Genomic DNA, 16,235 nt, shown 5'->3' on the forward strand with positions numbered 1-16,235 from the left:
AAGGCCTAAGGATAAAAGCACGTTTTGAGAAGTGATTTAAAAGACGACACTGACTCTGCCAGCCTGAGCTCCTCAGGCAAGTTGTTCCAAAGAGAAGATGTGTTTGAATAATATCAACTGAGTATTTTTTCTCTTCTCCCATCCCACCTAGGGCACATAAAGTTCACCGTAATGGAAAAAAATCCACCTGTAACCATGATTTAAAGCCAGCTGACAGTCCCATATGTATGTGGTTATATTGCTGACCCAGTACCTTTCTCCTCTTTTAGTGGGAGTCCTGCACTACTGTTCTGCTGGACTCTACTATTTATTTATTTATTCACATGTTGATACAAATACTTCTCATGCCATGGGACCAAAGAGAGGCGTTCTGCATATCAATTAGAAAAAATGTTCAAGCTCTTTGCCTTTTCTAAACAGTTTTGTTTGTGTGTGTGTGTGTGTGTGTGTGTGTGGCGGCAGGGGAAGTGCTTTGGTAATCTAACCAGATGATGTTTAAAAATAGTAATAGCTTGTTTAGAAATAGTTCCATGTTACTTTGTGGGTGCTTTGTTTAATTATTATTAACGAAATGGCTTATGAAGGAATAATAATAGATATCATGAGGATAATGTTGTACATTACTGCCATGGTTATCATGTCATTTGCTGAAAACCTTTATATGGTTAATGCTGCTTTACCTGCATTAAGTATAGACAAATTATTTATAACGAGTCCCTCTTTTCAATAGAAAAAATAGAACAAATACACAGAAGAACAAATAATTCTTTTCAAATGCTTTATTTGTTATAGTTCTTCAACACCAGTACAACAGATGGTATTTGGACAGCCGATGTTGAGTTGTGTGACTGATGCAGAGGTCAAATGGTTGGATCAGGCCATGGTGCTGTGCAGCCAGTCGATGAACATGCAGACCTGAAAATGGGGCGATATTAGTGCGTTAGTTACAGTGTCACTATGTTGAACAGTGTGATAGTTATATCTTGGCTGATTCTCTGAAGTGTTACCTTGGCGTAGACACCAGGGTGGTTCTTCTCGGCACATCCGTAGCCCCAGGACACAATACCCTGCAGCTCACCCTCGCACACAACGGGACCACCAGAGTCTCCCTGAGAGAGACAGGGACAAGAGGGACGAGCGTGAGGAAACAGTATATTTCATCAAAACTCAAACTCACTTATTTACAATGACAAAATGCAGCCAACACTGTGAGCGTGGTGTACATGGTGGAATAGCGGGGAGACACGGTACCTGGCAGGAGTCCTTGCCTCCCTCCAGGTATCCAGCGCAGAACATGGTGGCATCGATCATGCCGGGGTAAGATCTGTTACAGTCCTCATCAGACAGGATGGGGATGTCCAGGCACTGCAGCTTGTCCCTGTTAGCAGCTATAGAAAGAAAACAGAAGAGAGAGAGTGGGAGCTATGCAGTGGGGATGTGTATTAGGATGATTATTAGATTGGGTAAACATCGTAGACAACTGAACTTTGAACCTGAATGCAAGGAAGATGGAGTTCATTGTTTTGGGTTTTTTTTAAACAGATGTTACTCACTGGAGCTCATGGTGTTGCCCCAGCCAGTGACTTTGCACATGGTGCCAGCGGGGGCACAGCTGGTGGGCAGAGCCACAGGCTGCACGTACTGGTTGAAGGTGGCGGGCTTGCTGAGCTTGATCAGCATGACGTCGTTTTCAAGGGTGTAGGAGCTGAAGTAGGGGTGGCGGATGACACGGGAAGAGGAGATGAACTGCTCATGGCCCTCGGTGACCTTGATGTGGTGCTCGCCCATACGCACCTCCACACGGCTGAAAGAGATAGAAAGGGGATGGTAAAAAATAAAATAATGAAGCGTTTTTATAGTAGCAGTTAAGTTTCCTGTGTTTGCATGTTTATTCCCCAGCAGATGAATTACTCAGAGCTAAAATCCTGTAAAATACCAAGAAGTTGCTTACGACTTGTAGCAGTGAGCAGCAGACACAACCCAGTTCTCGTTGACCAGGGAGCCTCCACAGAAGTGGTAGCCAGAGTTCAGAGACACCTGATGGGGCTGGGAGTAGGGCGTGCACTCATACCCCCCGACGATCTTGTCGTCCTCCGTGGCAACTGAAAATAGATTCAAGAGGTATTCATTTGCCAGAAATTGCAGTAAAAAACAGTAACAAAGCAGTGGGCTGGAACACCACTACATTTCTTCTATTCAACATTTCACTGTTCTAAATCACCTTTGCAGAAGACTTCAAAGTATCAGAGAGGTTTTGTGAAACAGAATCCAGTACAGATGTGTACAAAGAATGAAAGCCAAGCAACTCTAAAAAAAACCTCTAAAATCAATACTCACAAGCAGCTCCGATGAGCAGAATGAAAACCAGAGACCTCATGGTTGCTGTGTGATCAGTGAGAGGACTTCACCTGGATCCCTGCTTTATATCTATCGATTGCTAGAAAAGCTTTTCAACCAAGCTGCCTGACTGGTCCAATAAAAGGCCAATCAAAATAAAAAAAAAAACTGATAGGCACTCACCAGCAGACATTGGTGCATGGTTCATTTAAGGTGATGAATCCAAAAGTCCAGTATTTGCTGTCTTGTGAATTAATAATCTGTAACCCAATATGGCTGGAACAGCTGGATTATTCACATAATGTCTTTATTCAAGGCCGACTCATTGATAAGTGCCAAGAGAGCTGGTTAGCAATAAAAGGTCTATTCTATGAGTTTATGAACTTTTACTTCCAACAACTGACAATGCCTGGAACATATTCTTATATCATTGCATATTTCAAATTGCTGTTGGATCCAACAGTCACATCAAAGTGTTGTGCATTTAACAATGGTATTGAAACAGTCTCATAGTAGAAAAAAACATCCACAATATTGAAGAAAAATCATTTTTAAAACCCCACTGTTAACTAAGACATTTACATGTATGTGGACGGAAGATCCTTCTCTGAATCTTCAGAATGAGATTTTTGTTTTTCATCCAGATCTCTTTCAGGTACAGTTGTCCTTGTTAATCTTTTACTAATATCCATGTGTATAATATTATTTTATCATATCATATTATGGCAGTACTGAGCCAAATTTATAAAATAGGTTAATCTGAAACCTTTATTTCCCTATTTTCACCATTTTACTGAACTGCTTTTAACACTACTTTGACGTGTCGTTTGGACAGAGAGGATAAACTCATTCAATCATTTGACTTATTAACTTTGAGCAACTTTGATTCAGATTCAGATTCAGATTTTATTTACTGTAGACCACATCGTGGTATGGAGTACAAACATAAAACAAAACAGCAGTACAATGGTAAAGCAACACTCAAACCCAATAGCCTTGTGCAAGCCTGTTTATAGTTTTTTGAAGTGAGATTATGTGCAAAACTAATCAGCTTGGTTTTCTGAAAAGTGCTCTTTCAGGTGAAGTGCCCAAAAGGTCTGCATAATTCAGAGTGAGCAGTTTGTTTTGTTGTTGTTTTATTTGTATCAACCTTGAATCAACATGTTTTTCTCTGAAGCGTTCTATTTTAAGTGGCGTGGGCTGGTTTTCCTGTGAAAGCCACATTCGACAAGTGTGGTTGTGAACCAGGCCATCTGCAGAGCTGCACTCACGGCTCCGCAGCATAACTCCATCCATGTCAAGGTTAAGAATTACAAAGTGCACCACGTGCCAAATACAGGTGCAAACCAGCATAGTGTGGCCAGCAGAGGTGTCCACTACCATTTGTGCTGCCATCTGTTTATTTTAATACGGGCATTAGCTTAGAAATATTCACAGCATCACAATATCCAGCTAATGCAGAGATACCAAGAGAAATTATATATTTTTGTTCCTCAGATAAGTTAACTCATTTAAAGGAAATACTGTATATGCACTATGCAATCTGACATCCACTAATCAACAGTATATACTCTATGGTCATTCATATAAATGCACAATTTTTTTTAAAGGCATTGACCAGATTTCCTCCCTTTAGTGCCACAATTACATTTAACATATTTCTAAAAAAGATTGAAAAATAAGACCATTTCAGTCATACTGTATGTCAGTGTCAGTGCAGCCCACCCTCCAGTGAGCATCATATTTGTTTTTCACACGCCAAACATTTTTCCAGGATCCTGATTGGTCACAAAACACAGGGGGGTGTGTTCTGTGGGGAAAAGCGAGGTTGGAGCATCCATATAAACCAGGTATCCAGGTGAAGTCCTATCATCAACAGGATCACACAGCAACCATGAGGTCTCTGGTCTTCGTTCTGCTCATCGGAGCTGCTTGTGAGTACAAGTCTCTTTCCCTGTGTTCATTGATCCTAGTCACTGAACTCTACACATTCACCTGGTGCCTAACTGCTTGGCCTCCTGTGTGTTTTCAGTCGCCACGGAGGACGACAAGATCGTCGGAGGGTATGAGTGCAAAGCCCACTCCCAGCCCCATCAGGTGTCTCTGAACTCTGGCTACCACTTCTGTGGAGGCTCCCTGGTGAACGCTAACTGGGTTGTGTCTGCCGCTCACTGCTACAAGTCGTAAGCAACTCCTTGATATGTCACAGGAATTTAAGTTTGATTGATTCACTTTGTGAGGAATAAAGAAAAGGTTTAGTTGTAATTGGTATCATGAAGCTACGCTACCTCTAATCTTCTCCTCCCTCTCCAGCCGTGTGCAGGTGCGTATGGGCGAGCACAACATCATGGTCACCGAGGGCCATGAGCAGTTCATCTCCTCTTCCCGTGTCATCCGCCACCCCAACTACTCCTCCTACAACATCAACAATGACATCATGCTGATCAAGCTGAGCAAGCCCGCCACCCTCAACCAGTACGTGCAGCCTGTGGCTCTGCCCACCAGCTGTGCCCCCGCTGGCACCATGTGCAAAGTCTCTGGCTGGGGCAACACCATGAGCTCCAGTGAGTACAGCGTCTTAAGAACCAGGTATTAGAGAACAACTGCTGTCCTTACTTTTCCCAAGCTGTTCTAATCTATATCCTCCTGTGTCCGTATGCAACACAGCTGCTGACGGCGACAAGCTGCAGTGCCTGGACATCCCCATCCTGTCTGAAGAGGACTGTGACAACTCCTACCCCGGCATGATCACCAACGCCATGTTCTGCGCTGGATACCTGGAGGGAGGCAAGGACTCCTGCCAGGTACTGTAGTCAACAAGAGTGACCTGCAGAGGTCCTCCTTCTCCACCGGTGCATCTGATTAAGACAGCATAATTTAATTCCAGAATATCAGGAGTTCCTTCGTGATGATATATGGGGAAAAAAATCTGTTTTAGTATTGAATTTCATTTACATATTTCCTTTCTTTTTCCACTTTTGATTTCAATGCTCATCTCATTGTTTGTATTTCCTCTCTCAGGGTGACTCTGGTGGCCCCGTTGTGTGCGACGGTGAGCTGCAGGGTGTCGTGTCCTGGGGCTACGGATGTGCCGAGAAGAACCACCCCGGTGTCTACGCCAGGGTAAGGCTCAAACGTCTCTTCGTTTATAATATGCACCATGTCATTCACAGAATAAAGAGAACCCATTTGAATACATGTTCCTGGCTCAGTATATTAACCTCTTTCTGTCTCCATTTCCAGGTCTGCCTGTTCAACGACTGGCTGGAGCGCACCATGGCCAGCTACTAAGTCTGATCCTGCCACCACCATCCCACATCTACCATCTTTCCTCCATAGTCTTACTTCTACCATTCTACCTCCAGTATCCATAGGATTTTGAATGCTGTGCAGTCATTTTCCCACCTTATATAATAAAGGCTTACACTTTGACTTTGTTGTGCCTGCATATTCTTTATTTCTCCATCTTTATTCCTGTGTCTCCCAATATCATGTTATTGCGATCACTTTTATTGCTCACTAGTTTACTTGCCCTTCAGGATACAGTATAAACCAGACAAAAGCATGAATTTATTTAACATCCAATATTGTGGAACGCCAGGAGTTGTGGTTATAGGAAAATATAATTATACAATGTGCAGCAAGTTTAGATTAGAATAGATCTTTATTAGCTCCAAGGAGAATTTGTCCTGCACAAAAAGCGAGCCAGCAGTGCAGAAAAAGGAGGCAGAGAACATGCACAGTTGATTCATTACATAAATTAAACAACAGTGCCTCCTTTCAAAGATTCGGGACTTTGAAGTTTGTTACAGTGCTTCTAGTGTTAAAGTAGTTCAGAAATATGAATTGTTCCACAGAAAAATGGCTTTAAAACCCTTATGTGAACAAGACTTAAGGGTATTTATTGAATGAAACTGAAGACTAACCCTGCATTCATCAATATATCGGATAAATGAATTTCCTCCTTGGAAATTTCACAGGAATGCCATTCAAAGTCTATAAGAAAATGTTGCTACCACAGTTTCTAAATTATGACACAACGATAATCTTTAACCTTCTCAACATGGTGGAAAAATCAAGTTTTGTGTGTCAGTCAGTGATAACAAAACACTTATACATGCACTTTTATTACATGTGTGTAGCTGGCCAGACTAACTATCATAACTAACATCTGTTTAAATGAAGTTCTTTAAATCAGCTTGTTAAACTGCAGGACATCTATGTTTGTTTATTGTTTGTCCTCCGGGTTTGATTTTCAGGCACAAAGTCCCAGATGTCAGATGGATAGATTTATAAAAATGTCCAAACTTTAAAGTGAAATCCCAAAACAAAATCTAATTTTAACATGTTTGATTTGTTAAGATCAACAATGCCAGCCAACATAGTTTTTGTTTGATCATTACTGGATCTACCTGCTTATTTGTAATCAGGGTCACAGGGGCTGGAGGCTATCCCAGCATTCACTGGGAGGAAGGCGTAGGAAACATCCTGCGCCAGACCTTCACAGATCTAACACAGATAGACAGACGATCACTCACACTCATTAATACCTATGGGTAATTTAGAGTCTTCAATCCACCTAACCTGCTTGTCTGTGGGAGGAAACTGGAGCAGCCGGAGGAAACACACACGAACACATGCACTCAGGCGTCAAACACTGGAAGTGACAGTGTTACCGAGCCACCTTAGGCGATATGTTCACCATTTTTTGCACTATAGCATTCATCTGTGCATTATAACTAATCACACAGCCCTAATATATTTCATGGGATAATAAAATGTCAAAGATTTATAATAGGTTTTGAATACGATTAGATGATATTTCATTTCATCACATGAGCTGTACAATAGATTCGAGAACGATACAAAATCAAAATCACACAGTGAAAATCTAGATGTTACACTTTTATTTTATTCCATTTTAATCTCCATTACAACAGGCAGAAGTTCATTTGCACAGGGTTTTTGCAGCGCACAAACAGCTGTACTGGAGGTAGGATTGGAGCAGACTTAGTAGCTGGCCATGGTGCTCTGCAGCCAGTCAGTGAAAATGCAGGTCTGATGATGCAAGAGAACAAGAGAAAGAGAGACATAAATGGAAAGACACATGTCACATCATGAGAATAGTGTGCTATTTCTGTGTCACAAAAGACAAACAAACATCAATGCTGCAGAAAACCTATTTTTACCTTAGCGTAGACACCAGGGTGGTTCTTCTCAGCGCACCCAAAGCCCCAGGACACGACACCCTGCAGCTCACCGTCGCACACCACGGGGCCACCAGAGTCACCCTGAGAGAGAGAGAGAGACATCAACACAATGCTTATGCAAACTCTAAGCAAGTCATAAATGCCAGGTGGAAAAGCAGAGAGATGCACACCTGGCAGGAGTCCTTGCCTCCCTCCAGATATCCAGCGCAGAACATGGCATCAGTGATCATGTCGGGGTAGGAGTTGTCACAGTCCTCTTTAGACAGGATGGGGATGTCCAGGCACTGCAGTCTGTTGCTGTCAGCAGCTGTGAAGATGCAAACACAAACAGATATAAGATAAAGGGAGGAAAGAGGGCAGCAAAATTTAAGAATAACAATCAAATGCAGAAGCCCTTAGAGGCACTCACAGGAGCTCATGGTCACACCCCAACCGGAGACGGTGCACATGGTGCCAGCGGGGGCACAGCTAGTGGGCAGAGCCACAGGCTGCACGTACTCATTGATGGTGGCGGGTTCGCTCAGCTTGATCAGCATGATGTCATTGTTAACCAGCCAGGATTCATAGTTGGGATGGGGGATCACACGGGCAGCAGAAATGATCTGCTCATTGCCGTCCATGAACCAGCGGTTGTGGTCACCGAGAACAATGTCCATCTTGCTAAAAGAGTGGTAGAAGAGAGCGAGAGACAGAGAAAGAGCCAAGGACAGGAGGAGGGATGAGTTGTGGGAGCAGTAGCGCTAAATAAGTCATATTTGTTCTGTAGTTTGGGGAAGCTCTTACGACTTGTAGCAGTGAGCGGCAGACACGACCCAGTTCTCGTTGACCAGGGAGCCGCCGCAGAAGTGGTAGCCAGAGTTCAGAGACACCTGATGGGGCTGGGAGTGAGGCCTGCACTCACGCCCGCCAACGATCTTGTCATCCTCCGTGGCAACTGAAAAAAGATTTGCTTTATATCTATCCATAGCACAGAGGGCATCCACAGTCTGAGTTACAAAAACGTTGATACTCTTCAAATATCCCAGAAGACCCAAAAAGGAGCCATAGTCAGTTTCATCAAAAATGTATTTTCAACTCATGCACTTCTTTGCATCATATTTCAAAGAATGATTTATTGTAAGTCTTTGCATTTTAAAGTAGTATTACGTCAAAAATCCTCTCAGCCTATGAATGCTGATCATTCATTCATTCATTCATTCAATGTTTATTTAAATAGGGACAGATTCATAGACATAGATCATTTAAAAAAAAAATTGTCTGATGTCACATATTACAATATGTATATCCTAAGTTGATTTGCAGTGTTTGTCCTGAAGATGACATTAGAACGAGGAATCACTTTAATCGCAAAACACAATAAATGTACAGGAATTTGCTTCGGTGTCATTTTTGCACATGCATGCTAGATTTCTTTGGCCATGTAACTGAATATGAAAGGCATCTGAAACGCAGATTAGATCTAGTCAGAGATGCTTTCTGAATATTGGTTTGTTCTATGAATGTGCTCCGTACTTACAGGCAGCTCCTAGGAGCAGAACGAACACCAGAAACCTCATGATTGGTGGATGGGAGATGAAGATGCAAGGATTTTTTCCTGGACCTGTGCCTGGCTTTTATTGACTGCTGTAACCCCTGCACACTGCCAAGACACGCCCCTGGCTTTATTGACCAATCAAAGCCCTGGAAGAGTAACGATTACAAGTTTTTATTACAAGTTCTACTAATGCAAGACATTAATTGGGCTTATTGGGAGCCTACTCTAAGAATTGTGTTTAATTCTGTAACAAAAAGCGGTTTGCAGCTCCAGAATTTCAGTGGTGTAGTTTGTGCCTGATCCCAGATTGTTCTGGCATAATTTTAGTACAGTACAGCATGTTTGGGACAGGTTGTAATCTGCGTCCTGACCTTGACTTGGCCCCCAGCCGCGTGGCCAGGTGGAGCCTCTCTCACACACTCGCTGTCTGGCTCTGGACTCCACAGTGGAAAAAACTAGGGCACATTGTCTTACACAGGACAACAACTTCAAAAAAAAAAAGAGTTGATGACTCTTTTTTCACTTTCACATATGTGCAGTAGCTTTATAGAATATGAATCCTGACAAAAACTGAGGTGATTCCCCAGTTTTTTAGGGCGGGTTTGTTACCACATTAAACAAGTAACAAGTCTCAGCTGACACATGAGCAAACAGAGGATCTTTTATGATAAGCCTGGACTTTTTTTTATTTATTTATTTTTTTGGTGGTGATGGGCTGTTAACAGAGTTGGTAGGATATTGCATCCCTGGTTGCAAAATCCAACCAACTGACCAATGTTGACTGAAGGGCCCATGCTTGTTATAGCGTCTTGAAAAATATGAAGCAAATATTATTTCTATGGGTCTAAATCAAACCACATTTTTTGGTCAAATGATGTGAAGATTTAGTATATTTTACACTGTATTTTATACCACTGACTATCGTGAAATAAGTAGTATTTGTTATCAAGGAGCATTGGGGGCTGGTCATATGACGTCACTAATAATAGTCACCTGTTTCTATTTAAGGTCCAGGTGAACTTTTATTGTCATGACACCCTGAAGAAGGCATAATGCCGAAACATGTTGGTGATGTAAAATAAATATTTTCATATGGAGAGAAGTGTGCAACTTTCATATAATTACTTATTCTGGATATTACATCCCAACATACAAGGCTTTAATTAATGCAGACTATATCTGTCTGTTAAACCATTATTAAAAAAAAGGAGAAGAATGTATTGGAGAACAAACAAAAAAATATATATGACCAAAACCAAAACATATGACCATGTCCATCATTCAAAAGAATGATGGACATGGAACTAAAATCTAAATTATCTAACCCTAACCCAGCTGCAACTGCAACAGGAAAATTCCAAGGAACTGCTGTGTTCCATCGCTGCCTCTTTACTTTCCTAAAACATTTATAAGATGATAATAAACATAACACATACAACATACACTAATGACTGAGGACAATTAATGAATGATCAATATATGACAAATCAACTCTTAAGTGTAACCCACTCACACAATTACATTTTTCAGAAGGACTTTGTGGGTCAAAGTGGGTATTTGCTAATTCTAAACAGTGAGTAGCTATCATGCTATATATTATCACATTGCATTGTGGGCCATTCACTTGTTAACATTCACAAGTAGTGTTTAAACTAAACTGCATGCATTTGCAAAACACCATGAAGTGCATTATTCTTATCCTGAGCCATACTAGGCTATAATTGAATACAAAATCATCAGAATCAGTTATATTGGCCAAGTTGAACACACAAGGAATTCAACTTGGTGGTTTGCCGCCGTAGGTCACATTAAACACCAAAGAACACAAAATTATAAAGAAGTAGTGAATTAAAAATGAAATGAGTAAGTCTCGAGAAAAAAGGAAATGGGTCTCCTGAAAATGTAATAATAACAGAAAATTATATTCAGCATTATTTCCCTCATTATCAGTTTTATTGTGGAATTAACCAATCGACCTCTGTCTTTTTTTTATTTATTTATTACAAAAAAGCACCACAAGAATATACAGAAAGCCAAGCATCCAAATCCCCGTCTATCGCTGTCACCGCTCTTCCTGCGGAACTGTTGGTCACGATTTTCGAGACCAAGTCGGACAACTCAGACGACGCACCGCCAATGTCAACGCTAACAAACTACGCATGGACGTAATCGACCCTGGGATTTGTCCCCAACATTAAACTAAGAGCCCCATCACCCACAGACTGCACGGTTTGAACAAACAACACGTTTTAGTCGAAACAGCCGTTCCAGTTGAAGTTGTTTGGTTTTCGGTTGTGTGTTGCGGGCCTCGCGCAGGCGAATCTACCGGCACGATGCGTCTTACGTTGCAAATGTTGATTTCCCACGGACGGGTGGCTCGCAAGTTGGGTCTCGGTCCCGAGTCCCGAATCAACCTGCTGCGGAACATCCTGACGGGACTGGTCCGCCACGAGAGGATAGAAACCACGCTGGCCCGGGCGGACGAAGTGCGCTTCTATGCGGAAAAGGTGACGACATGGTGATGCCGTTAGCTAGCTGACACACCGACAGTCTGAAAATGTGCACACTGTTTATCATTAACGTTACATTAATACACCAGCTCAGTGGGCCACAAACCTTTATCTGGTCAAAGACCTCCAAACAGATACCATTTATTCCGCAAACCCCCATCTAATACAGGTTTTGTCCATGGGACCCCCTTCTGCAGAGTTTTGTTGGTAGAGAAGAATACAATAATTTACAGAGAAAGCTTTATTGGCATGTATCAGGTAGTATTGAGTGTTGCAAAAGCATATTACAGTAGTACAAGATAAAATAAGCTACAACGTAGATTAATATGGTGCAATAAAGCAGATATAGGAACTCCTTTTGTTCATATGATAACTATAATTATATGCAGTGCTATGGACAATACATAGAATCATATGCAGTGCATCCTAAACAATTAGTCACTATCATCCCTGAGATTACAACAGGATTAAACATATCTGGTAGCAAGTAACATTGTTTTCTCCTCCTAACTAAGAACCACTGGGAGTTTGAATGAATTTGGGAGGGAATAGAAATTAATAGAAAGGAATTGCACTTTAAAATTTTACAATAGAATTATATAGCTGCCTCTACTGAAGGTGGGATGACAACAGTGGAAGAGTGAAACAACCGATTAGGGCTGGGCAATAAAATGAATATTATCATTAATAGTCTTTCAATAGAATCACACTGATAAAATAATGGTACCCAGTTATTGTGATATGCAATTTTGTTTAAATTAATGATAAAGTGAAAATACTCATTAAGTTCAGAAAATTTGATCTGAAGCACATTAGTGAACATTATTTGAAAATTACAGTTTGATCATTCTTCATATTACCATGCAGTTGAGTGCAATAAACAACAATTTGATTGATCTTAGCAGATATTGTTATACATCCATATTGAAATAATTTCTTATGATTGTGATACTAGTTTTGTCCGTATCGTCCAGGCCTACGTCTGACAAGTAGTCATTCTTATAAATTTTCTCATCGTGCAAACGTCTAGTGAATGAAATGAAAATGAAATGGAACTATTTCTGTCTTTGCTGTGGACCCCTGGGACCCCTCAAGGACTCCAGGGGTCCCTGGACCTTAGTGTGGGAACCACTGTACCATCTGACAGCTTGAGTTTTAAAGATCTTGCTCAGTCCCAGAAGATTGATCTGCCCCATGTGCTCTCCTCTGACTTTATGTAGTTACACTCACCTATTCCAATAGTGTCTGGTGTAATAGGAGACACATTTCTGAACTGAATTGCTCCTTCCTTGCACACATAATGGTTTTGACGATATGTGCTTCTTTTTCCAAGCTGATTGACTACGCCAAAAAGGGAGACACTGACCAGAAGGCGATGAAAATGGCCAGCTTCTGGCTGACGGTACGTGTAAGAGTTGGCTTGGCCGCAACTCTTCTCAACTTTCTGAAGTCACAAGTTGTGTCACTGTGTTTAAATATGATTTATTCAATGTAAAGTGGTTGTTTATTGAATCTGCTTCCTCTCTCCAGGAAAAGGATCTGGTCCCAAAGCTGTTTAAGGTCCTCGCTCCCCGGTTTGAGACCCAGCCGAACGGCTACACCCGGATTGCGCGCCTTCCCAACAGGCAGAACCTGGACAGAGCCAAGATGGCTGTCCTGGAGTACAAAGGAAACCCCTTCCCACCTCTCTACCCTGTGAAAAAACAGAACGAACTGACCCTCATCAACCAGCTGCTCAAAGGCTACAGAGAGGAGAGGGCACAGCAGCTAGCAGACAAAGCTTAATTAGCATCCATTCATGCCGTTATTGTATTGGATCAGTGGTAACTGAAGGGTGATGTCATGGTCTGTGGACCCTGTGGGTGGTTGGTTGGTTGGTTGGTTGCTGAAGATGCTTCTGAGGAGTCACTTGCAGATGCTGCAGATTGTGGCAATAGACATTGATGCATTTCTTCAACACATGAGCAAAAGCTCTTGAGTCAACTGAAGCCAAGAAGAGGACATTTCTGAATCATTGTAAGAAAAACTGAGGCTCTTGTGTCTAAATAAATGTGATTATTTGACAGTAGTAATTGTTTTTCACTTTATTTCAGGTAACCTACATTTATCCAGGTTTGTAAAACCAGCTATGTAAAACATAAATGGTAAACATCAGTTTTAGTGTCAGCACATCTGAATCAAAGAGCAGGGGCTTCTTTCTAGACTGATTTTGCACCGATGTTCAACAATCATACAGGGAGAAATCCATCACAGAAGAGGCAGAGAGACCAGTTTCTCCACTGACAGCAGCCTCAGTAGACCAGAATGCAATGCAGCCACAAGATGTGTTTTTTTTTTTTTATCATAGACAGCCCAATATTCACAAACTAGGCTTGCTAGCTGTATTTATATGCCAAACCCTTGATTAAAAGCATCAAGTCTGCACCCCTTTTCTAGGGGTTGTTGAAAGTCATTCTGGGAAATGTAGAAAATCACTAATAAATAGAAGTAGACAAGGCAGGTTGAGGGTAAGTGGGTATACCAAAAAGTAAATTACAACACTTCATCACAAAATAACTCCTGGAATGCACTGAGCATCACAAATTGATGTTATATAACAGTATAAGCGGGTGGATTTTCCCTTTAAGTTCCAGACAGAATAACAATACAGTTCTTGAGGAATGACACTGCACGGCAGCGATGAGGCTAAGGGCCGTCTGTAAAGTTCGACCCTGACTGACTGCAGCGCAGACAGGGACAGTTGTGGGACAGTTGTTGTGACTCAGCTCTTTGGCAGTCTCTAAGAAGACTGGAATGGGATACTGGCAGTAACATACTGTGAAACAATTAGGCCAGCCTACATCAGAATGTGACCAGCCTGGAGTCTGTCCCTGTGGTGTTTTACTTTAATGGACTCTTGTAATGAGAACAGATTCCGAGTATGATTTACAGTTATTAGATTTACTGCTTTGGACAAATGCCCTTGGCCTAACTGCAATACAAACACTCCTGCTTATTAACACAGTAGCCAAATAATAACACGCCCAGACAATGCCTCTAATAAAACCATATTTTTTATTATTTTGGCAAAAAGTGTATATTTACAGCATATATAGAATTCTCATTTGACACCATTAAAATGCATTTAAACAGTGCTTCAGTGATGTGCTCTTAACCAGATCGCTCTGAGTAGCCTAAAAGCTGTGCTGTTTTCTATCATGCATACACAATCTCTTTTCTGCGCCGCCTCTTCTGTCCGTACGTGTGTGTCTCAGTCCTGTCATTTATGTCAATGTACACAAGTTGAAGCAATGATATCAATAAGCCTGTCTGTTAGTCTAGTCAGCCAGTGTCTGTTAAGTCAAGTCATGGCAACCATAACAACAGGCAATAGTAGACAAATGGCAGTCAAGCCAAATATGAATCAGAGACACCTAACAACCAGAAATAACAACTAGTGCTCTAATTCAAGTATCATTCTGTTTCACAGACTAAGTTATACCTCTGACTATATTCTTACAAATTACACACCACAGTCCTAACATCTTAAAGTACTCCAGACATTATAGCAAGATAGCCATTGATAAAACTGTGGACTATTAGTCAATTACCACCATTTTTTATGGATTAGAAAAACGGGCAAGGAATGAACCGTGCTTCCTAGTCGAGATAAAATACTGATTTTGTTAGTGTCCTTTCATTGATTTCTTTATCTGTGTTGTAACAAACTGGCGGTAAATTCAGTTTCATCAATGACCGCCTTGCATTGCTCTTACCAACATCTGCAATTTAATGAAAAAAGAGTTATGTTGAGCATGTTCCGTTCTCTAAAATGTCCTGACACTCAATGACATTTTCAGAGTATATTTACAGGTGTTATGTGTATGCAAGAGGAATGCAGATTCAAAGCAGTCTATAAGGTGACATTATCACGAATAAACAGACTAAGACCAGGAACATTAAAGTGCTCCATGCAGGACAAACAAAATGTACAATTGTGTTGTTATTTTCACAGTTCATCCACAAGATTTTTTTTGTCATTGCTCAATGTTAGGGGATACAAAACTACTAATATTTGCGAAAACCTTTCACACAGTGTAGTGTGAAAAGCCATCAAATACAGCATTCATGTTTCAGGTACTAGACAGAGGTGAGGATGAAGTTACTTGTAAAAGACCGAGGGCAGCCTTCTACTCTTGAATCATGGATGTGTTGTAGATGGAGGCTGAATAGAGAGAAAAATAAAATCAATAAAGGTGTAGTGTTCAAGTAACTTGAAATTCACCCCTGTCCTTGTGCTCTATTGCATCGGTACATTCACCAAGGTCTACATACACGGAGAAATGACATTTTTGAGCAGGCATATTTTGCACTCCAGTGAAAAGCAAACTGAAAGCAACGTACTGTAATGTTGGGTTTATAGTGTCTCGGACAGCGTCAGAGGGATCGGGACAATAACAGAATTTCTATCAGAAACCAGAATTTACCCAGTCATAAAATAGCCTATTGTATGTATTTACAAAAGTATAGATTTGAATACACACAATAAGCACATACTGTATGGTCACGTGGAGTAAATATATCAGCTTTCGGACGGGAAGTACAATACAAACATGCGTGTTTTACGAGTACCTAGAAGTGCCCACAGTAAACGTGACGTTGTAC

The 16,235-nt window shown here is 41.2% G+C and overlaps 4 protein-coding genes across 5 annotated transcripts; 2 read left to right on the forward strand and 2 right to left on the reverse strand.

The window, feature by feature from the left end:
- Positions 1 to 873: 873 nt before the first annotated feature.
- On the reverse strand, positions 874 to 2,377 carry LOC139919808 (trypsin-1-like). Its single transcript, XM_071909661.2, has 6 exons — positions 2,338 to 2,377; positions 1,952 to 2,102; positions 1,554 to 1,804; positions 1,252 to 1,388; positions 1,008 to 1,109; positions 874 to 915 (listed from the first exon to the last, which is right to left on the reverse strand). The coding sequence occupies exons 1-6, from the start codon at positions 2,375 to 2,377 to the stop codon at positions 874 to 876; spliced, it is 723 nt and encodes a 240-aa protein (XP_071765762.2).
- A 1,854-nt stretch (positions 2,378 to 4,231) lies between these two features.
- On the forward strand, positions 4,232 to 5,628 carry LOC139919790 (trypsin-1). Its single transcript, XM_071909639.1, has 6 exons — positions 4,232 to 4,271; positions 4,370 to 4,520; positions 4,651 to 4,901; positions 5,005 to 5,141; positions 5,359 to 5,460; positions 5,581 to 5,628. The coding sequence occupies exons 1-6, from the start codon at positions 4,232 to 4,234 to the stop codon at positions 5,626 to 5,628; spliced, it is 729 nt and encodes a 242-aa protein (XP_071765740.1).
- A 1,719-nt stretch (positions 5,629 to 7,347) lies between these two features.
- Positions 7,348 to 9,103, reverse strand: LOC139919445 (trypsin-1-like). Of its 2 annotated transcripts, none has more exons than XM_071909195.2 (6): positions 9,064 to 9,103; positions 8,331 to 8,481; positions 7,957 to 8,207; positions 7,718 to 7,854; positions 7,527 to 7,628; positions 7,348 to 7,395 (listed from the first exon to the last, which is right to left on the reverse strand). In XM_071909195.2, exons 1-6 carry the CDS (start codon positions 9,101 to 9,103, stop codon positions 7,348 to 7,350), a joined length of 729 nt encoding a protein of 242 aa, XP_071765296.2. The 2 variants fall into 2 exon arrangements, with proteins under 2 accessions (XP_071765296.2, XP_071765302.2); XM_071909201.2 differs by having other exon boundaries at positions 7,718 to 7,844; positions 7,953 to 8,207.
- A 2,104-nt stretch (positions 9,104 to 11,207) lies between these two features.
- Positions 11,208 to 13,659, forward strand: mrpl17 (mitochondrial ribosomal protein L17). Its single transcript, XM_071909214.2, has 3 exons — positions 11,208 to 11,588; positions 12,925 to 12,993; positions 13,122 to 13,659. Exons 1-3 carry the CDS (start codon positions 11,415 to 11,417, stop codon positions 13,374 to 13,376), a joined length of 498 nt encoding a protein of 165 aa, XP_071765315.1. The 5' UTR covers positions 11,208 to 11,414; the 3' UTR covers positions 13,377 to 13,659.
- Positions 13,660 to 16,235: the final 2,576 nt, after the last annotated feature.

The sequence above is a fragment of the Centroberyx gerrardi genome, chromosome 12 (assembly GCF_048128805.1).
Source record: "Centroberyx gerrardi isolate f3 chromosome 12, fCenGer3.hap1.cur.20231027, whole genome shotgun sequence".
NCBI classification, from domain to species: Eukaryota; Metazoa; Chordata; class Actinopteri; order Beryciformes; family Berycidae; genus Centroberyx; species Centroberyx gerrardi.

Coding starts and splice junctions, on each gene's coding strand:
- LOC139919808 (XM_071909661.2), bottom strand. CDS start 2,377: ATGAGGTCTCTGGTTTTCATTCTGCTCATCGGAGCTGCTT. Junction 2,103..2,337: donor TCTGCTCATCGGAGCTGCTT/GTGAGTATTGAT, acceptor ATCTATTTTCAG/TTGCCACGGAGGACGACAAG. Junction 1,389..1,553: donor GGGCAACACCATGAGCTCCA/GTGAGTAACATC, acceptor TTCTTTCTATAG/CTGCTAACAGGGACAAGCTG.
- LOC139919790 (XM_071909639.1), top strand. CDS start 4,232: ATGAGGTCTCTGGTCTTCGTTCTGCTCATCGGAGCTGCTT. Junction 4,521..4,650: donor GCCGCTCACTGCTACAAGTC/GTAAGCAACTCC, acceptor CTCCCTCTCCAG/CCGTGTGCAGGTGCGTATGG. Junction 5,142..5,358: donor GAGGCAAGGACTCCTGCCAG/GTACTGTAGTCA, acceptor TTCCTCTCTCAG/GGTGACTCTGGTGGCCCCGT.
- LOC139919445 (XM_071909195.2), bottom strand. CDS start 9,103: ATGAGGTTTCTGGTGTTCGTTCTGCTCCTAGGAGCTGCCT. Junction 8,482..9,063: donor TCTGCTCCTAGGAGCTGCCT/GTAAGTACGGAG, acceptor ATCTTTTTTCAG/TTGCCACGGAGGATGACAAG. Junction 8,208..8,330: donor GCCGCTCACTGCTACAAGTC/GTAAGAGCTTCC, acceptor CCACTCTTTTAG/CAAGATGGACATTGTTCTCG.
- mrpl17 (XM_071909214.2), top strand. CDS start 11,415: ATGCGTCTTACGTTGCAAATGTTGATTTCCCACGGACGGGTGGCTCGC. Junction 11,589..12,924: donor TGCGCTTCTATGCGGAAAAG/GTGACGACATGG, acceptor TCTTTTTCCAAG/CTGATTGACTACGCCAAAAA. Junction 12,994..13,121: donor TGGCCAGCTTCTGGCTGACG/GTACGTGTAAGA, acceptor TCCTCTCTCCAG/GAAAAGGATCTGGTCCCAAA.